Below are 22,842 nucleotides of genomic sequence, written 5' to 3'. Positions count from 1 at the left end.
TGTATACAGTGTGTTGTTAGCTGTTACACTGGTTTCCCTGCTGCAGTGAAGCAGTTGTATATGCTCTTTTGGCTACAATAACCACACAGAATTATAAACAGAAATTTATTTTAAATTTAGCAATAGTGCAAATAACAGATTATAAAATAAAAATGAGTTTGCATATATCATAAATAACTAAGAGGAAAACTTGTTTCAGTTGATAGAAGCTTTAGTTTGCATGGAATAAAAAAAAAAAAAAAAAAAACAAGCTTATTTTTTCATTCTGTCCCTGACCTCCATAGCATTTAACAGTTTTACAAACCTGAAACCAGTTATGAGATGTTTGTAATAGGCTAAAAAGAGTATTATAATTACAGAAAATTGTCTGAAACAATCAATCTTTGTTTCTGATTCTACCAATACTGCTTTGCACAGGTTGACACTTCTTCAAAGTTGTCAATGCATGGAAAATGTCTGATCCCTCTATAGCCTGAGGCTCTTGCTTGCACTAACTAAAAAAAAAAATAAATGAAAATCCTGAGTTACCCAGAGAGAGAGAGAGAGAAAGTGAACAAGAGTAGAAGAGAACAAGAACAGAAGTAGAAGGGAATCACCAAGAAAGAGAAGAATGATAATGATATCCAGCTCAGGACCCTGGGTGTGTGCCAAGCTCATACTCACCAGATGTGAGCCCCTGGATTTGTTGTCATTGGTGTGGCATGAACAACTTTTGGATATCTTTTCAGTCAGTGTGTGAGTTTCTGGTAGGGTTTCACCTTCCTGTTCTCATCAGTATATTTTATTCTATTGTCGTCATACCAAACATAGAATATGCAAAATTTTGATAGTGATATCTTATTGCTTTGGTTGATTTATCTAAATCAACCAAAGCAATAAGATTTATCTAAATCAACCCAACCCTAGCCTTTCAGGAACATATCCTTCTTTAATTATACCATGCACTATAATTCATTTTAATGAGATATAGCGCTGCCAACATTTGGGCTGAAATAAATAATGCTCTGTACTAATGATTATCCATGAATGTGAACAGTTGCCTGTATCAGTGTTTCTCAACCTTGATAAAGGACAGATTGTGGGTGCTTGACAAGCTGGTGCCTCGATTTCCCAAATTGCTGAGCTGGTGGGGTGTTCGAGAGCCACCATAGTTAAAGTGTACCAGAACTGGCGTCAAAATGGTCAAACAACGACCTGACTGCAAAACTGCAAAGGTCAGCGAATGGTTGATGTTAGAGGTGAGTGCCGGGTCTGACGACTTGTACAGACAAACAGGTGCAGGCAAACTGTTGAAGAGTTGACTGCCCAATACAACATGGGCCAACCCTGAACAATATCTGCCATGACCGTGCATCGCACGCTCACATGTATGGGCTATACCAGCAGACGACCCCTATGACATCCTCTCCTAACCAAGGTTCATTGGCTTAAAAGACTCACCTGGTGCAAAGAGCATGCAAGTTGAATGTTAGAAGACTGGAAGAAGGTGTGCTGGTCGGATGAGTCACGTTATTTACTCCACACCATGGATAGTCGTGTATGGATTTGGCATCAACAACATGAGGCTCTTCATCTACCATGCATGGTATCAAAAGTGCAGGCCAGTGGAGGTGGTTGTATGGTGCGGGGCATGTTTCTCTGGTAGGAATTTGGACCCCTGGTGCACGTGGAACAACGTATCAGTGGTCTCCACTATCGACAACTGCTTGCTAACTGTGTACATCCCACTATGTTACGCTCTTCCCAAATGGCGATGGTGTCTTACAAGATGACAATGCATTGAGCCATCGGGCACTTATTGTGCAGGAATAGTTTGAGGAACGCAGTTCTGACTTCCAGCATATCGATTGGCCTCTGAACGCTGCCAATGTCAATCCCATAGAGCACTTGTGGGACACTATGGAAAGGCATATGAGGGGTCTGGATACACCAGTCACTTCCATACCTGCATTGCTGACCAAATTACACTCAACTTGGTTGGCCATACCTCCCGAATGCTTCCGACATCTTGTTGAATCATTGCCATGTCGGATAGCTCCTGTACTGAAGGCAAAAGGAGGACCTATGAAGTATTAAGTAGGTGGTCATAATTCAGTAATCACTCGGTGTATATTTATATAAGTAATACTCTTGATCTGACTATCAGCAGTGATTATTTGTGCATTAAGAATTTGTAGATAAAGGAACCACTTGGTGGCAGTGATCACAGCATACTGATGTGGATTTACTTAAAGATGTAACTACCATCAGGAGTAAAGGGAAGGGTTTTAGCTTTCATAAAGGTGACTACAGTGGTCTCAGACAGTTTTTAAATTCTATGCAGTGGGACCAACTGATGATGTTACCAACAGTAAATTCTAACTGGAAAGCATTCATTCAAGGAAATAATGTTGAAAGCTACTACGCTTTTCATACCAACTAAGAAATACTGTTTGAAGTTTAGGCCTAAATGGATGTCAGGTGAACTAATGAGACTCCTGGCAGAGAATAAAAATGTATGGAATACTTATAAATTATCTGGTGACACAGAAGCCTATGGTAGATATAAACTAGTTTATAATTAAGTTACAAAGGAGGTTAGGCAAGTGAAGGAAGATTACGAGAAATCTTTGGCAAAGGATGCAAAGAAAAACAGCAAAGACTTCTTTTCTTATGTAAACTCTAGAAGCAAGGGGATGAATCAGATTGGTCCACTTGATATCGATGGTTCGACTGTTGATAATCCTTCTCAGGTAGCTGACAAATTGAATGGGTATTTTGCATCTCTATTCACACATGAGCAATTCTTAAAAAGTAGAGGCCAGAAGTTTATCAAATTCTAAATTTTGTAATAATTAAGAGTAAATTTTTGAAGTTCAACATAAGAAAGGCACCTTGGGTGGATGGGATCTATCCAGTTGTATTAACGGAGGCAGCAAAGGAAGTAAGCAAATCCATAGACATAATTATGAGAGCACCCTTGGATTCAGGAAAGGTCCCCACAGGCTGGAGTTGTGCAAATGTATCCCCATTTCACAAAGGGGTCTAAGGATGATACGAGTAATTACAAACCTGTTAGTTTAACTTCTGTTCTGGGGAAAGTGATGGAGTCATTGGCTAAAGAAGCATTTCAGAATCATCTAGACAAGACTGCAGTTATAGTTCAGAGATGGCATGGGTTTGATAAGGGGAAGTCTTGTCTGATAAATTTGATTGGACACTATGATGCAGTCACTAAGCAGCTGGAAACAAAAAATGATTTTGATAGCATATACTCGGATTTTAGAAAAGTTTTTGATACTGTTGCAGATGGAAGACTACTGTACAAATTGAGAAGTATGGCATTAAGGGCAAGTTGCTGCTATGGATAAAGGGATGGTTGAGTGGGAGAAGACACAGAGTGGTAATCAATGGACACTGCTCTTCATGGACTGATGTTATTAGTGGACTCCCTGAGGTTTGGTGTTGCGCCCATTGTTGTTTTCTGTATTTATTAATGATATTGATGAAGGTATATCAAGCTTAATGTCCAAGTTTTCAGACGATATGAAGGTTGAAAGTGTTATTAATTACAGTACGTTACTGCAACAGGATCTAGAAAAGTTGAGCAGATGGGCTGAGAGATGGCAACTGAAGTTTAATATTGAAAAATGCAAAATACTGCATATATGGTTAGTAGTAACCCCAGGGTAATGTATCAACTGTGTGGAACTACACTCAGGGTAGTGGAGAATGAAAAAAGACCTGGAGGTAATTGTGCAGTCAGATATGAAATTTTCTGAGCAGTGCAGACAGGCTTCCAGAGTAGCTCATGGGATCTTGTCAATGATATACAGAAATTTTCTAGCAGGGAAAAGGTGGTGATTATTCCCTTGTATAAGGCAGTGGTCAGGCCACACCTTGAATACTGCATACTGGTCTGGAGGCCTCATTTTAGAAAGGATGCAGAGCTTCTGGAATGAGTACAGAGAAGGGAAACAGACTGGTGAGGAGAACAAAAAGTTGCTCTTACCAAGAAAGGCTTAAGTTCTTCAAATCAAATTGCAGCGTCTTTAGACGGCACCTGTGTGATAATCTGATTGAGGTGTATAAAGCCTTGAATGATTTGAGTAAGCTCAGTGCTGATGGGATTCTTCTTCTCTTCCAGATTATTCACCTGAGGAGGCATAAATTCAAATTGAGGAAAGACAGTTGTAGAATAGATTGCAGAAATTTGCCTTTAGCCTGTGGGTGTTTGATTGCTGGAACAAACTTCTCAGTCATCGTGGAAGCTGTTAGAGTAAATAAATTGAAAGAAGACCTGGACAAAGATTTGAACAAAATGGATGGGTGAAATGGGAAGTGGTTTTTTTTTTTTTTGGTGGTGCTGTATAAGCCTTCTTTCTTGTATCATATGCCTCTACTAATACTAATATATATTTTCAACTCTGGAGATCGTAGGCAAAAAAAAATAGAAGTTATGTCAACAATCTCAACTTGTGGACTTATTGATGGTTGTTCCCTTCCTACATAAAGATAGCTTTCCTGTTGCCTTCACTCTTGCAGACTGAGTATGACACCTGTAGATAATACAACCCATGAAACCATTCTGTTGTGATGCACATTTTTGGCCCTTTCACTGTTAGTTCCCGAAAAATGTATGGATCGGGAAGAAATGAGCATTGAATCCACACAAAGCTTGCATATTGTGAAGGGGTTTTTGATGAGTGGAATGCAATTTTGATTCTACCAAAAGGTGCAATTTCATATGTTCACACCAGCTGACAGAATAAAGTGCTCATCAGCTGTCTGATGAACCATTCCTTAACCTCTTCCAACTTCTAAAGAAATTGTAGTTTATAAGTTCAGGGCATATCCTCTAGTCATCTACTTGAAGAATTTGAACCTGGAAGATCTTATATGGAAACTTGCCAATTGTTTTTTTAGTGTGCCTTCCATACTGTGGATAAAGCCCCCCCCCCAACTGATGAGAAAAAGCATATCTACTAGTAATATCCATTGCATCTCTTTTGGTGCAGCAAATATTTCAGCAACAAGTTTCTGTACATGTTACTAGGCCATCCTCAGCATGGTGTGTTGCACATGTAGTATGTATGGTATTAGATTTCTTTATAAATTGGCTTACAGCCTTACTTTGAACATAAATCATGATGGAGTTTATTTATGCATGGGTTAATGCGCACACATCATTTATGCTACCAAGGTAGTTTTAATGCATCTTTTTAATTATATCTCATATTGTGAATACCTTCTCAATGAGTTTCCATGGTATTGCACTACCTCGAATAAGTAATGCTTCACCTGTGGAGAAGACTGTTGTTACATATTCTCGGCAGATACTACCACCCAGATGGCACTGTTTCAAGGCTTTTTGGCCTCTCTTCTGTGGGTCCTCCATAGGTCCCACCAAATGGTGCCATCTAGGTAGTGGTATCTGCCAAGAATAAGTAACAATAGTCTTCTTCTTAGGTGAAGCATTACTTATTTGAGGTAAGAGGTGCCTCCATAGCCAGGTGGGAAGGAGCAGCAGTGCGTAGCACATGCTTTTTGATTAGACCGGGGTTCGAGCCTGTCACCATCAAATACGGAGGATGCGGAAAGGTCAGGGAATGACCACCGCATATCCCAGAGCAATATGGCCTTAGTTGCTAATGCTCCTAAAAACCAAATAACTAACTAACTAACTATTTGAGGTAATGCAATACCATGGCAACTCGCGGAGGTATTCACAATATGAGATATAATTGAAATGATGCATTAAAACTACCTTGGCAGTATAAATTGTGTGTGTGCATTAACCCATGCATAAGTAAACTCCTTCATACTCTGAGGCTTTAGCCAAGAAATATCTTTTAGAATAGATCATGATGGATTTTGTGTACACATTTATATGTCTACAGTACAGTTTCAGCATTGCATATCTACACATACTAGTGCATCACTAACTCACTACATTGTATCTCTGTTAGTGCCATCTTAGATAAATGATCCTACACCTGGTAGCACAAACTTGAATTATGCAGTTATGCAAATCTAATATCAAATATCTCAAGTCTGCTCCTAATATAGACATATTCCAAAATTCCCTTTCCAAAAGAGTACTTTGGGAGATACAAGGCCTAAAACCCAGAAATTATTTCATAAACAACCTGTACAACTCCTGTATAATAGATATCTTGGGAATTATTGTCACTTCATCAGTGTGCAATTTATTTTCAAGTCATACTTTGAATTAAAACTTACCATATTTGAATTAAAACTTACCCACTATGTATTTCTTCAAACAAAGTGTGGGTCAGCAGCAGTACATTTATGAAGATCCAGACATGTGTCAACTCGCTGCTCTCTGTGATCATCGAGGATGCAAGGCACAAACTTGGCTGAAATGTGTATCATTCCCAAATCTTGCTAAAATTGATTGACATGTCCCACATGAAATACCAATTTCAATAGCTACTTTGTGAATAGTTAAACATTGATTACTCCTGACCAGATCATGAACAAGAGTGATTGAATTGTTGGTTTTCAAAGTCGAAGGACAGCCATACTGAGGATCGTCTTCAGAGAAGCAGCCTTCTTTAAACTTTCCAAACTACTGAAAAAATCTTTGAATGACACAATGCATCTTCTCTGAAAGTTTTTTTTTAACATTTCATGGGTTTCTGTTTCACTTTCCCTAATTCAGAACACAACTTGATGCAAATTCACTCGTTCAAAATATGAGTGAACACCTTCTGTTCAACATGCACTAATTCAGATTTACTGCAGGTAAACAGGTAATTTATGCATTATGTCTTGATGAGTTGCCAAAGATATTGTGACAAGTCACAACTTGCTGCAGTGCTGCCATTTGAAGATACCAATTGAGTTGTCCACCCTTTTGATCAGAGCCCAATTGAAAACATCTGTGGACCTGTAGAGAGTAAAAATTTATACATAACTCATTGTAGTACACATACCTAGCTCCATTATTAGTAATGGTCTTATGTGTATGGAAAATGAAAGGTACCATTGGGATGTTTCTGCACACTGAATGTTCAAAATAAAAACAGGATGAATGAGTGGATTATGATATAGCAATAGTTACTTTCCATCAGAAATCCACTTAAAATATGATACTGAGGTCAAATAATATTCATACTGAAAACCATCAATTTTTGCAAGTAGAAGCTGGGTTCTGTAAGTAGTATTCTAGGTTGCAATATATGTTAATATTTCTAATAAAATTGCTGTTTTAATCTTCAAAAAAATAAAATAAAATAAATAAATATATAAATATTTATATATATATATATATATATATATATATATATATGTATTTATTTTATATATATTTATATTTTATATTATTTATATATTTTTTATATATATAATATATATATATACAAAATAAAAAATATAATGGATTAAAACTTGAAGTAGTAATGGAAAGATAAAAATAAAACAAATTAGATATGACAAATGCACCGGAGCTTTCAAAGCAGCAGCAAAGGATGCAGAAGTTTATGTATGTATGTTTTAATAAATAAGACAGTTAGGTGTGAGGATGGAGGTGTAAGTTACACGTAATGCTAAAAGGAAGAGGATAGCAGAAATATGAGAAAATGTAGGTGTGAAAAGGGAAAAAGAATGTGAATATCCTATAAATTATGATGAATTAGATAAAATTCTGGGCTTAATTGAAAGCCAGTTAGAGAGGCATGACCTGTAAAGTAAAAATGATTAAGTCAAAATGATAAATTAATAAAAGTAATGGTAGCTGGCATCAGATAAGGGTGGATAAATTTAGCTATAATTCAAAAGGGGTAGAGCAGATATGCAATTAAACCTGATGTAAGCAAAAATAAATATTGATACATGATCGGGTATTTCTTCAGGGGACTGCATTTCTATACTTGTCCATAACTGTGGAAGAGAAGAAATTTAATAATAAATTAAGTGGGATCGAAAGGGAAAAGCAGTATAGCTCTCACAAAGTATGGACAAGGTAGTCCCAATGCAGTGTATGTTGCATAAAATAATTAAGGTAAATTAAAATGAAAACTAGGTGTATATAGTAAAAAAAAAAATTTAATTGAGTACAAATCCAGGTAGAAAATACAAATAGTAGTTTGGTGAATATAATTTGGTAGAATTTAGTAGCATTTGTAAAAAGAATATGTAAGTAGATTTTAGAGCATGCAAATGGTATAAGGCTAGGGAGTGAATTGAGGATAGAGAAGGGATAACGTATCTGAATAAGATAGAGGCGAGGATAGTGAGAGATTAAGGATAGTAGGAATGTTCTTATCACCCTTGTATTTGTGGAGGCACTGGTTAAAGAAGCACTGCAGAATCATCTAGACAAGACTTCAGTTATAGCTCGGACACAGCATGGTTTTGTTAAGGGAAAGTCTTGCCTGACCAATTTGATTGGATACTATGATGTGGTCACAAAGGAACTGGATGTTTTCTGTATTTAAAATGATATTGATGATGGTATATTAAGCTTAATGTCCAAGTTTGCAGATGATACGAAGGTCGGCAGGGTTGTTAAGGACACTAATGACAGTATTCTGCTGCAACAGGATCTAGAAAAGTTGAGCAGATGGGCTGAGAGGTGGCAAATGAAGTTTAACATTGACAAATGTAAAGTATGGAAAGCAGTAACTCCAGAGTGACGTATCAACTCTGTGGTACTATACTGACAGTGGCAGAGAACGAAAGGTCCTAGGGGTAATTGTGCAGGCAGATATTAAGTTTTCTGAGCAGTGCAGATGGTCTGCGAGAGTAGCTCATATTGTCTTGTCAATGATATACAGGAATTTTTCTAGCAGGGATCAGGAGGTGATTATCCCCTTGTATAAGGCAATGGTCAGGCCACACCTTCAGTACTGTATACAGGTCTGGAGGCCTCATTTTAAGAAGGATGTAGAGCTGTTGGAACGAGTACAGAAAGGGGAACAAGATTAGTGAATGGAACAAAGGGTTGCTCTTACAAAGAAAGGCTTAAATTTCAAATTACTGTGTCTGGAGACTAGGCATCTGTGAGGTGATCTGATTGAGGTGTATAAAGCTTTGAATGGTTTGAGCATGCTCAATGCTGATGGGATTCTTCCTCTTGCTCAGAATAATCACCTGAGAGGGCATAAATTCAAATTGAGGAAAGACAGATATGCAGAAGTTTGCCTTTAGCCAGTGGGTAGTTGTTTGGGGGAACAGACTTCCATCCTATGTTTTGGAAGTTGATAGCCTAAATAAATTTAAGGCTGAGCTGGACAGGTATTTGGAACGAATGGAGGGGTGAAATGGGAGTGGGTTTTTTTTTTTTTTTTTTTTTTAGCTGATGCTGCATAAGCTTGCTTTCTTGCATCATATGCCTCTACTAATGCTAGTGCTAATTTCACTAATAGCTTTACGAACGGGAAAAAGTAGAAGTAGAAAGTATAAAGATAAAAAGTTAAGAAAAAATATTAGAAGTACATGTCAGCTGGTATCGTAAAGCCCATCCTTTTAGTAAGGACCCTGACTATGTAAGTATTAGTATGAAAAAGAGAATAATACCAAATGTTTGCGTGGTGTGAAGTCGAAAAAGGTTGAGATCTAAAAACGAAGACATAAATAGTTGCTGAAAAGCATATAAAATTGATGCCTGGAATATTTAAGTAATGCGTGGTTTATTTTAAGTGCATCAAGGGTAATGGTATCCCAAGAATTTAGAATAGTTTTAAAGTTGAGTTTGATATTTTTATAAGGACTGTATTTTCGGTTTCCACACGAGTATCTACATTTAAGAGTTTGAAAAATATGACTAGGGTTAAATAATTTATATATACAGTGCATGGTGTTTAAGGAGCTATTACATAACAAAATTTTGTTAAAGAATTGGTTATTGAGACTATGTGGATACAGAGATCAGTGTATACACACAAACATTTTTATAGTATTCACGTGTGGAGTTGTCTTCAATTATAGTCATGACTTTTATGCCAGCATTGCTGAAATCGTCGTGGTGGAAGTGTAGTAATTCAAGATCTGTATCGTTGTTTTTACTTTTGGATCTGTGTCCATTGATTCTGATGTTAAGAGAGTTAGAGGTATATTTTACATTTACATATTCTTTTTACAAATTGAAGGAAGACCTGGAAGGAAGATCTACTAAATCCTACCAAATTATATTCACCAAACTATTTGCATTTTCTACCTGAATTGGTACTTGATTATTTTATACAACTTGATTTTAATTATTTTATACAACATACACACTGTGTTGGAACTACCTTGTTCATACTTTGTGAGAGCTATACTGCTTTCCCCTTTCGATCCCACTTAATTTATTATTAAATTTCTTTTCTTCCATAGTTATGGACAAGTATAAAAATGCAGTCCTTAATGCATGATCAAGTGTAGTCCCCTGAATAAATACCTGACCATGTATCAGTATTTAGTTTTGTTTACATCAGATTTAATTGCATATTTGCTCTACCCCTTTTGAATTATAGCCAAATTTACTCACCCTTATCTGATGCCAGCTACCATTACTTTTATTAAGTTATCATTTTGACTTAATAATTTTTACTTTACAGGTCACTCCTCTCTAATTTCAATTAAGCCTATACTTTTTCAATTAAGCCTATACTTTTACCTAATTCATCATAACTTATAGGATATTCACATTCGTTTTCCCTTTTCACACCTACATTTTCTCATATTTCTGCTATCCTCTTCCTTTTAGCATTATGTGTAACTTACACCTCCATCCTCACACCTAACTGTCTTATTTCTTAAAACATACATATATATATATATATATATATAAATATTTTTTTTTTTTTAAGATAACAGAGTGGAAGATTATTTATTTGAAAAGCTTGATAAAAAGCGGGAAAGGCCAACCAATTCTGAACTACTTGGACAAGATATGATTGATGCAGGAATAGATTTAGGATCTGGAACAGCTTATGGTAAGCATGCATGCATATAAAATATTTGTTAGTTGAGAGTATTAATGACCAAATATACATTTAGTGGTATGCATATTTTCTCTAGCTCACTTTTTATGTTATTGCCCTGTTAATTTTTGAGGGACATCACAGACGCATCAGATACAAGTAAATGGACAGTATACATTTAATAAGGAAATGTTTTAATCCTATACAGCCTATACATCTTGGCACCGACTCCACAAGATGATATACAATGTTCTGTATTAGTGCTACCCATGCATTGCACAGTGTGTCCAGTAATGCTTGCACATTGTCAGATGAGTTGGAGATGGCCATGGGGGGATGGAAAATTCATTGTCATGTTCCTGAAACCAGTTAGCAATCTGCTAGGCCTTGTGGTGTGGTGTGTTGTCTTGTTATTAGATTCTGGAGTTGTCTGGTTACATTCACATCATAAAGGGTTTCTTGGCAGCAATAGAAAGTTCCCATCGAGCCATTGATTAGCAGTGATCAGAGGATCTGGGGCATGCCACAAAAATAGTCCCCAAACCATAACACCAACGGTGCATCTAGGTTCCATGCCATTATGTTGCTTTCTCCAAATGCAGATACACCTATTAGCATGATAAAATTGGAAACTGGGTTCATCAGATCAGGCAACAGTTTTTCATATGTCAGCATTGCCACTAACTTGCCCATGCAAGGCACAGTTTTTTTTGTGTTTCACAAGGAGCATGGCTACCCGTGACAGCTGTCAACTGTCATAGCCTATACAAGCTATTGTCCGGGCATAGTCCATGTGGATATTGGTCTTGCTATTCCTACATTGTACTGGATGGTTAGCTGTGGTACTGTGCTGCATCTCTGCTATGTTGTGAGATGAGAACACAGTGCTCTCTGTGGGCAACAAACATATGTAGCTATCCCACATGTGACCTTTTTCCAAATGCAGATACACCTATTAGCATGACAGATTTGGAAACTGGATTCTCTGGATCTGAACTCAACTGAGACCAGGCAACAGTTTTTCAAATGTGGTCCAGTGTTGGTGCTAACATGTCCATGCTAGGCACAGTTTCTTGTGTCTCATAGGGAGCATGGGCCAACAATTGCCATAGCCTATACAAGCTAATGTCCAGCACAGAGTCCATGTGTATATTGCTATTTTTGCTATTATATCTTTTGTTTTTATATATTTTATTTTGCTATTATATATCTTGCTATTTTTACGTCATACTGGGTGGTTAGCTGTGCTGCATTTCTGCTGTATTATGAGATCAAAATACCATGGGCATTGATCATAGATAGCTGTCCCACGTGTGATGTTTGGCTGATTGTTCAACTGCTGTTGAGTCAGTCATAGTAGAATCGTGACATCACAAAATGAGAGAACTTAATGTGTTGGCTGTTGTCAGGATACTGGCACCTGTACAAGCTTGCCCCCACAGTCCATAAAATCAGAAAGATCTCAACTCCATTCTTCTTCACAGACCCTTAAAAACTTGTACATTCAACAGAATTGAGAAAAAAAAAAAAAAAACCTGTACAGACAGTGTAAGTTGTTTTGGCTGATGCAGCTAAATGGTCAAATGTGAAAGCACAGTAGCACTTGCATTTGAGTTGACATTAGGATGACCAGATACTGATGTCCATTATCAAGACAATATTTGTTTTAAAGTCTAAAATCTGAATGTGTAGTTAGTGTCTAAAATTATAACAGAAATGTTTATTAAAGGAGGCCTTTTTTAATATATTATAAAATAATTACATTAATATATTTGAGGAATAATTTGCACAGTATTGCAATAAAATAAATCAGAACCAAAGACTTTACCCAATCATATTTTATTGAACTTCTATCTGCCCTAATCATATTTTGATCAGCAAAAATCATCACACTTCAGATTTGTAAAATTTACATAATGTAATGATGTTAACAGTTATTGTGTGTTATTACTGTATTCCAGGAAAATGAATTTTATAAGAAAATATAAACAGATTTTAGCGTGATTGATTGTAGATTAAAAATTACAGAATCTTTTAATTAGACCACAGATTTTTCACAAAAATGTATAATTTTGAAAAATTATTCATGAATTTTCAGAGTGCTCTTTTTTATTTTCATTATGTGTCAGAATAGCAAACAAAAGCCAGGGTGTTTTTCAATTTCAATGCTCTTGAAAGACATACTTAGGAAAACAGTGACTACTGACCATAAACAAGAGGTCAATTCCTCTCCTCCAAATTTTCTAAAATTAAGTTTTTAGTCAAAGAAACCCAACTAAATAAGTTTTTGTCAATTTAAACTTCCATATCAGTAATATTTTATACATATTTTGTACTTCCTCCATTTAAAATTGGTGTACTTTTTAAAAGCACCCATTCCATATACTGTATTTGAATTTATGTAAGGATTAATGAAGTTCAGCCCAATTTTCTAGGTATTCACAAGTTGTTTTATATGTATCAAATATCACTTCTTTAAACGATATCATTTCCTCACCAGAATTTGCATACAAATTCAGGATAAGGAAATTTGTTCCCTTGAACAAATTTTTTTCAGTGCGTAATTTAAGAATTTAGATCACCTGATATATGTAATGCATGCATGCTGTTATGCACTTTTAAGAACATTCAGTTTTTAGTAATTGGTTATATTGATTAAGCCAAACACATTATGGAAATATTTCATTTAATAATGAGTCAAAAATTTTACAGTAAATTTTTCTTCTCTTCTTCCTTAAGAATAAAATTGCCTTCAATACATTGAAAATTTTTATTACTCTGTTGATCACTTGATATAAACTTAACCAGCAAGTTTTTGAATACAGTGAACCTCCTGCTATTTGCAGTTTCGCGTATTCGCGGTCACTGATTTAATATAAAATGAAACCTAAAAAAAATGTGAATTTTAAAACGCCATGAACATTTTCTGCTATAAAAAAACATGAGCATGGCTAAAATTATCTTTCCCGGTCAAAACAGCGCTCAGTGGGTGGAGGGAGAGGGGTGACAAAATCGCGAGTGTGGATGTTTCTCGCTAATCCTTGTTCAGTATGTGTTATGCGCTTGCCATGGAAGGTTTCGTCATTTGTTTTTAATTTATATGCTTATAAATTGAATACATTTATCAATTTATAAATTGATATGCTTACAAAAGTGATAAATCTACTGTTTTGCAGTGTAAAACAGACTTTTTCAAGTGTGTTAACAGAAGAAAGTGACTTTATTTGGACAAGTTCTTTCTAACCCGTACAAAAATATGGCTACGAATAACAAGGGAATGTGAAACTATCAAAGAAGGTTAGACAAAATTTCTAATGGTGAAAGTGTCTTCTCAGTGGCAAAACATTATAAAATCAATGAGTCAATGGTACGATCAATCAAAACAGAAGAAAAAATCCGTTGCAGTGTCCATGAAAACACGCTAATTGCTTCAAAAATTTGCTCTGTAACTCGTGATTTAAATTAGGAAAAATGGAAAAGGCTTTAAATCTGTAGATAGACAACCAAACTCAATATAAAATTCCATTAAGTTCACACATCATTCATGAAAAGGCAAAACTCCTTTATCAACACTTTAGCGAAACTGGTGATAGCACTGGCGGGATAAGTTTTTTAGCTAGCAAAGGTGCTAGTTTGAAAGATTTGTTTGAAATTTCTAATAAATATTACATTTAATATTAAATTGTTTCTTATTTTCATTTCGATGCCATATGCTTGCATTTCACTATGTACTGTCTGTGTTTGGTTTGGTTTTGATTTTATTGGCGCATTAGCTGCTAAGGCTATAATGCGCCACTGTCTATGTACATAGTCATATTATGAAGGTACGTATAATACATACATAGACAAAATTTTAGACTAGTTTTTCTTATATATTTCATACTTTGGAGCGGAACCCCTTTATTACTATGGGAGCCGTAACTCAGTATTCGTGGCATTTCTCAGGAACGTAACCCCCGCGAATAGCAGCGGTTTACTGTATATTCATAACTTGTACATCAAATCTAAAAGGCAAATTTTCTGTCTATTGTCCACATGGAATTCTACCTTTCAGGCTGCAGAAGGACTCTGCAGTATGGTGCAGCAGTTTCGCTGAAAATCTGCACCACTAAGACCACTTATAGATAGAAGAGGTGTGCCCATCTGTCATCCTCATTTTTGGCTGGCTGTAGGTAGCAAACCATGATTTACTGAGATGAAGTTTGGAATAAACGGTGTCTAGATCAGTGCTGGTAGTAGTAGTAGTAAGAGAGGCATGTGATGCAAGAAAGCAAGCATATGAACTTATATAGCATCAGCCAAAAAAAAATTGACACAACCATTCCCACTAAACGTTTATCCAGTTCCTCCTTGAATTTATTTAAGCTATCAATTTCCACAACAATAGATGAAAGTTTGTTCCAGAAGTTAACCACCCACTGGCTAAAGGCAAATTTCAGCACATTTGTTCTACAACTGTCTTTCCTCAATTTGAATTTATGCCACCTCTTAGGTTCATAATCTGAGAAAGAGGAAGAATCCCATCAAAATTCAGCACGCTCAACCCATTCAAGACCTTATACACCTCAATCAGATCACCTTGCAGGTGCCTAGTCTCCAGCTGCTGCAATTTGCAGGACTTAAGCTTCTCTTGGTAAGAGGATCCCTTCGTTCCCCTCACAAATCTTGTTGCCCTTCTCTATACACACTCAAGCAAATCTACATCCCTCCTAAAATGAGGCCTCCAGACCCATACACAGTACTCAAGACGTGGCCTGACCATTGCCTTATACAAAGGGATAATCACCTCCTTTTCCCTACTAGCAAAATTCCTGTATATCATTGACAATACCCCGTGACCTGCTCTTGTAGCCTGTCCGCATTGCTCAGAAAGCTTCATATCTGACTGCACAATTACTCCCAGATCTTTTTTCATTTTCTACCACCCTAAGTGTAGTACCACACAGTTGGTACATACCTCTTGACAATACCCCGTGACCTGCTCTTGTAGCCTGTCCGCATTGCTCAGAAAGCTTCATATCTGACTGCACAATTACTCCCAGATCTTTTTTCATTTTCTACCACCCTAAGTGTAGTACCACACAGTTGGTACATACCTCTGGGGTTACTTCTACCCATATGTAGTACTTTTCATTTGTCAATGTTAAACTTCAGTTGCCCCTTCTCAGCCCATCTGCCCAAATTTTCTAGATCCTGTTGCAGTAGCACACTACCATTATTGTCATTAACAACCTACCAATCTTTGTACCATCTGAAAACTTCGACATTAAGCCTGATATACCTTCATCAATATCATTGATAAATATACAAAACAACAGTGGGCCCAACACTGAACCCTGTGGGACTCCACTAATAACATTAGTCCATGAAGAGCAGTGTCCATTGATTACCACCCTCTGTCTTCTCCCACTCAACACCCTTTTATCCATTGTAGCAACTTACTGTTAATACCATTCTGCTCCAATTTGTACAGTAGTCTTCCATGTTCAACAGTGTCAAAATCTTTCCTGAAATCCAAGTATATGACATAAAAATTATTTTTTGCATCCAGTTCCTTTGTGAGCACATCATAGTATACGTTCAAATTTGTCAGACATGACTTTCCTTTAACAAACCGATGCTGTGTCTGAATTATTGCTGCAGTCTTGTCTAGATGATCCTGCAATGCATCTTTAACCAGACTCCATTATTTTACCCAGAACAGAAGTTAAACTAACTGGTCTGTAATTACTCATGTCATCCTTCGTTCCCCCTTTGTGAATTGGGGATACCTTTGCACATTTCCAGTCTGTGGGGACTTCCCCTGAGTCCAAGGATGCTCTCATAATTATAGCTAAGGGTTTGCTTAGTTGCTTTGCTGCCTCCTTTAATATAACTGGATAGATCCTGTCCACCCCAGGTGCCTTTCTTGTGTTTATCTTCAACAATTTCTCCTCCACTTTACTCTCAGTTATTACAAGATTATCTAGCATACTGCCAGAGTTGAATACACCTCTGGCATTCCCCTCGCTGAATAACTCCTCATGTGAGAATGTCGATGTAAAATATTCATTTAGTTTGTAAGCTACCTGAGCAGGATCATCAACAGTTGAACCATTGATATCAAGTGGACCAATCTGATTCATCCCCTTCCTTTTAGAGTTTATATAAGTAAAAAATACTTGTTGTTTTTCTTAGCATCCTTTGCCGAAGATTTCTTGTAATCTGCCTTCGCTTGCCTAATCTTCTTTGTGACTTTGTGACTTAAAATCCCATGCATTTTTCTTCTCTGCCACGAGTCTCATTTGACAACCATTTAGGCCTAAATCTTGAACAATATTTCTTAATTGGTATGAAAAGCCTAGTAGCTTTCACAATTAATTCCTTGAATGCTTCCCACTTAGAATTTGCTGTAGGTAACATCATTAGTTGGTCCCACTATACAGAATTTAAAAATTGTCTGAGACCGCTGCAGTCACCTTTATGGAAGCAAAACCCCTTTCCTTTACCCTTGATGGTAATTATATCTTTAAGTAAATCCCAAATCAGTACACTGTGATCACTACAACCTAGTGGTTCCTTTATCTGCAAATTCTTAATACCTGAATGATCACTGCTGATAACCAGATCAAGAGTATTACTATCTCTGTTTGCCTCTCAAACATGCTGCTGCAGAAAATAATCATCCAATAAATCCACATAAGCCTTGCTAGTGTGCGAGTGACCAACACAAAAGTTCTAGTCAATATTTGGGAAGTTAAAATCCCCCCATTATAAGAAATGATCTACTTTAAAATAAACAGGCACGATTTTTTACAACTGTATCCCTATCTTAAATAAAATTTAATGGTTTTAGAATTAATATATATTTTTTTATTTATAAGAGAACACATTAATTAGATACATGCACTAAGTTTAGTTTGAAAGAAACTCAAACTAAATTTGATAAATAACTAATAAAATTTCTAACATTGGTGTTCTCCAGAGAATAATATATTACATTTTTATTTGTATGCACCATGGTTGACTACAATATGTTTTGCAGTGGTTCACTCGATCGTGATCAATTTTTCACACCGTGATCTAGACCATGTGAAAATAAAAGGTGCAGAAAAAAATCAAACTTACCTTATCCAAATAACACCAAGGAATACTTGGTAAATACTTGACAGTAGCAAGCAAAAGTCAACTCTTTGCCAAAATGGATTATGCAGAATTATGAAGAGAAATTCAAAGAATCATGTGCTTTGTCTGTATTTCCTGGTAGATGGTGTTGCTCAGTTCTGACAGCTGTTGATAAAATAACTGTTGTTGTGGCTGATGGTGCCATACAAAATGCACACTAATCCACTAGTGCCAGAATAGTGTTGTGGCAACTAGATTTTCCTAGGCAGTACTCTACAAAGTGCTTGGATTGCTTCTATAGTGGTTCTCCCCCCCCCCCCTTTTTATCTTTTGTTATTGCATTATTGAAACACTGTCTATTCCAAATTATAACCACTATATTTCGTGCCAAACATATATTTATAATAGAAAAAAAAATTAAAATCTCTTCATGGTTGCCTATATTTTTCTGATAGGTGTCTGTTCAAAGTCACATTCAGATCATAAAATATTTTCTGTTTTCTCAATGGATTTTCCTTTAAAAAAAAAAAACAAAAAAAATATTGTCAGGTGTTTCGTATAAATTTGCATGGAAATTTCTGGCCTATGAAACACTTCTCTAATAAGGATTTTCCTGGAGATTATTTTTGGCTGTTGTGTGTGTGTTCTAATGAGACATTTAATGAGATATACTTCTCTGTGGCCGTTACTCTTTTATATCCATCAGCATTAAATTGAATTTGTGTCAAGCTGATAGATATATGGATAAGCAGTTTAAATCCTGTGTGCATTACTACTAGCCAGTCAACTTTCTTTTATTATTTTAAATGCTTACAGCATTTACCATTTTCAAGCTGGTAAAACATCTGATTATAATTCAGCACAATTGTGTAGGCTTTTTTCTTCTGTCATTGAAGTAAACAAATATAACCCATTTCTGAAAAAAAAAACAAAAAAAAACCTGAATAAAGGAATTAATGCCAAGGAAGATACTGAATCAAGGGAATTCATCAGTCACTAGATGACTGGCTCAGTTCTGGAACTTTTCCATGTATGTCTAGGTGCAGGAAAGGAGCACCTGGAGCAGAAGGCACTGGTCCAATATCAAATTGCAATTCTGGGTGACTAGTTGTCAGAGAAACAGTTAATATATATTGTGCAATAAGGGTGGGTGGAATAGACCCAGGTTATAACTACTATGGACTATGCATAATAATAGTATTGGAAAAATTACCTTTTAAGGGAACAAAATGTAACATTTTTGTATATGTTGGTAATAATAATAGCAAGTGTAGGCAGTCTGAAAGAAGTCTAATGACTGCACTCTTACCACACATTATAGTGCAGTTTCATGACTATAGGTCTGTCCTTTGGAAAGTGTATACCAACCTGTAGATGTTATGGTAAACTCATTCCTCTGACAAATTGAAAAAAATTAAATATGAAGCATAGTTATGGAGCTTGGGTCCTCAAAAATTCAGGCAAAAAGTCATTATCTTTGCCAGAACATACACAGGGTATACACAGCTCATTGGGTCTTACTCACAAAAGAGATGTTCTTTCTCAATATACTATTATACTATTTTAGGGTTGAATGTGAAAGTGTCTGCAATTCTGCCCAGACACGATAGGAGGGAGTATATGATGAGAGCCTTGTCGATCAATTCGGCACTAGAGAGATTGTACAAGGCTCAAGGGGTAGAATTTTTTTCAGCCTGGTCTGTGCTTGTTGACAGGAGAGACTGCTTCTACAGGGATGGAGTACACTTAAATAGAAAGGGTGCAAGAATATTTGCTGTGCTATGTTAGGTGTTGGGTGGGTCGGAAAACTGATAGCTTGAGTGGGGATACACAGAATAAAAGGTTAACAGTGGCCGCAGGAAAAGGCAAAAGTGATTCTTGCACTGCTTCTATTAGAATGAGCAGCAGCCTGGAAAGAAAGGTAATGGAGATTTACAGGACTGCTGGGAGTCATAGTGGAACAAGTAAATACATAGGCTGTGTTAGAGTAAATAAGAGTAGGAACAGTTGCATGTATACTTCCATGTACACTAATGCTAGGAGTATAGTTAATAAATTTGATGAGCTTGAAGTGCTAGTGAAGACATCAAAATCAGATATTGTTGGCATATCAGAGATGTGATGTCACACAGATATAAGCAGTGCAGAATTGGAATTTGGGGAGTACAATGTGTACAGAAAGGATAGACAGAACAGGAAGGGAGGAGGGGTTATGCTGTTAGTTAAGAAACACATAAAATCTAAGAAAGTGCATCCAGTTGATATTGGTGGACAATGCAGTGTTGAGTCTGTTTAGTGTGAAATAAGCAAGGGCAAAGGAAAAATGAGTTTACGTGTGCATTATAGGCCTAATGAATCTGATTAGTATAATGAGCAGTTGTGCAGAGAAATAGAGTGGGCCAGTAAATCAGAATGTCTTATAAAGTGGGATTTTAACTTTCCAGATATTGACTGGAATTTGTGGGTTGATCACTTGGACACTAGCAAGAATTTTGTGGATTTATTGGATGACTGTTTTTTACAGCAACATGTTCGAGAGGCAACCGGAGAAAGTAATACTCTTGATCTGATTATCAGCAGTGATTATTCATGCATTAAGAATTTGCAGATAATGGAGCCACTGGGTGACAGAGATCACAATGTACTGATGTGGGAATTACTTAAAGATGTAACTACTATCTCAGACAGTTTTTAAATTCCGTACAGTGGGGTCAACTGATGATGGTACATTCTAAATGGGAATCCTTCAGGGACTTAATTTTGGAGGCTACTAGGTTTTTCATTCCGGCTAAGAAATACTGTTCAAGGTTTAGGCCTAAATGGATGTCAGATGAATTAATGAGGCTTGTGGCAGAGGAGAAGAAAATGTATGGGATGCATATAAAGTATCAGGTGCACAGAAGCCTATGGCAGGTATAAACTAGTCAGTAATGAAGTCACAAAGGAGGTTAAGCAGGCAAAGCCAGATTACGATAAATCTTTGGCAAAGGATGCAAAGAAAAACAGCAAAGTGTTCTTTACTTATGTAAACTCTAGAAGGAAAGGAATAAATCAGATTGGACCACTTAACATAGATGAGTGGACTATTGATTATCATGCTCATGTAGCTGAAATACTGAATGAGTATTTTGCATCTACATTCACATATGAAGAGTCGTTCAATTAGGAGAGTGCCAGACGCTTATCATATTCTAACAGGGAGCTAAGTGATTTTGTAATAACTGAGAGCAAAGTGGAGGAGAAATTGTTGAAGTTAAACATAAGGAAGGCACCTGGGGTGGACGGGATCTATCCAGTTATATTAAAGGAGGCAGCAAAGGAAGTAAGAAATCCCTTAGCCATAATTATGACAGTTTCGTTGGACTCGGGGGGAGGTCCCCATGGACTGGAGGTGTGCAAATGTATCACCAATTCACAAAGGGGGTTCAAAAGGTGACATAAGTAACGACAGACCTATTAGTTTAACTTGTGTTGCAGGGAAAATAATGGATTCACTGGTTAAAGAAGCATTGCAGGATCATCTAGACAAGACTGCAGTAATAGTTAAGACACAGCATGGGTTTGTTAAAGGGAGGTCTTGTCTGACCAATTTGATTGGATACTATGATGTGGTTACAAAAGAACTGAATGCCAAAAATAATTTTGATATCATATACTTGGATTTCAGGAAAGCTTTTGATACTGTTGCACATGGAAGACTGCTGTACAAATTGGAGAGGTATGGCATTAATGGTAAGATGCTACAATTGATAAAGGGATGGTTGAGTGGGAGATGACAGAGAGTGGTAATCAATAGACACTGCTCTTCGTGGACAAATGTTGTTAGTGGAATTCCCCAGGGTTCGGTGTTGGGCCCATTGTTGTTTTGTATATTTATCAATGATATTGATGAAGGTATATCAGGTTTAATGTTCAAGTTTGCAGATGATACAAAGGTTGGCAGGATTGTTAATGACAATAAAGACAGTATTCTACTCCAGCTGGATCTAGATAACTTGGAAAAATGGGCTGAGAAGTGGAAACTAAAGTTTAACATTCACAAATGCAAAGTACTGCATATGGGTAGCAATAACTGAAGAGAAACGTATCAACTGTGTGGTACTACACTCAGGGAAGTTGAAAGATGAAAAAGACATGGGGGTAATTGTGCAGTCAATTATGAAGTTTGCTGAGCAGTGCAGACGGGCTGCCTGGGCAGGTCATGGAGTCTTGTCAATGATATATAGGAATTTTGCTGACAGGAATGTGATTATCCTGTTATACAAGGCAATGGTCAGACCACACCTAGAGTACTGTGTACAGGTCTGGAGGCCTCATTTTAGGAAGGATGTAGAGTTGCTAGAATGAGTACAAAGAAGGGCAGCAAGATGGTGAGGGGGAACAAATGGTTGCTCTTACTAAGAAAGGCTTAAGTTCTGCAAATTGCAGTGCCTAAAGAGTAGGCACCTGCGAGGTGATCTGATTGGGGTGTATAAGGCCTTGAATGGGTTGAGCAAGCTGAATGCTGATGGGATTCTTCCTCTTTCTTAGACTAAGAACCTGAGGAGGCACAGTTTCAAATTATGGATATATAGTTGTAGAATATATAGTTGCAGAAATTTGCCTTTAGCCAGTGGGTAGTGGATTGGTGGAACAGGCTTCCATCTTTTATTGTGGAAGCTAATAGCCTAAATAAATTTAAGGCTGAGGTGGACAGGCATTTGGAACGAATGGAGGGGTGAAATGGGAGCGTTTTTGTTTTTTTTTTTTTTTGGCTAATTCTGAACAAGCTTGCTTTCTTGCATCATATGCCTCTACTAATGCTAATGCTATACCATTCTCACAGAAA

The 22,842-nt window shown here is 36.7% G+C and overlaps 1 protein-coding gene across 5 annotated transcripts in view; it reads left to right on the top strand.

The window, feature by feature from the left end:
• Positions 1-22,842, top strand: part of EndoB (SH3 domain containing GRB2 like, endophilin-B) — a 104,264-nt gene that overhangs the window by 24,234 nt on the left and 57,188 nt on the right. For all 5 annotated transcript variants that reach the window (XM_090370474.1, XM_090370472.1, XM_090370470.1 and 2 more), the window contains exon 3: positions 10,797-10,922. In XM_090370474.1, coding sequence (XP_090226600.1) covers positions 10,797-10,922 — 126 coding nt within the window. The remainder of the gene's footprint in view (positions 1-10,796; positions 10,923-22,842) is intronic.

This window comes from Mastigoproctus giganteus, chromosome 3 (assembly GCF_048544385.1).
Source record: "Mastigoproctus giganteus isolate SK-2022 chromosome 3, ASM4854438v1, whole genome shotgun sequence".
NCBI classification, from domain to species: domain Eukaryota; kingdom Metazoa; phylum Arthropoda; class Arachnida; order Uropygi; family Thelyphonidae; genus Mastigoproctus; species Mastigoproctus giganteus.
The sequence above is the reverse complement of the archived record's forward strand: the minus strand, read 5'-3'. Positions and strand labels throughout refer to the sequence as shown.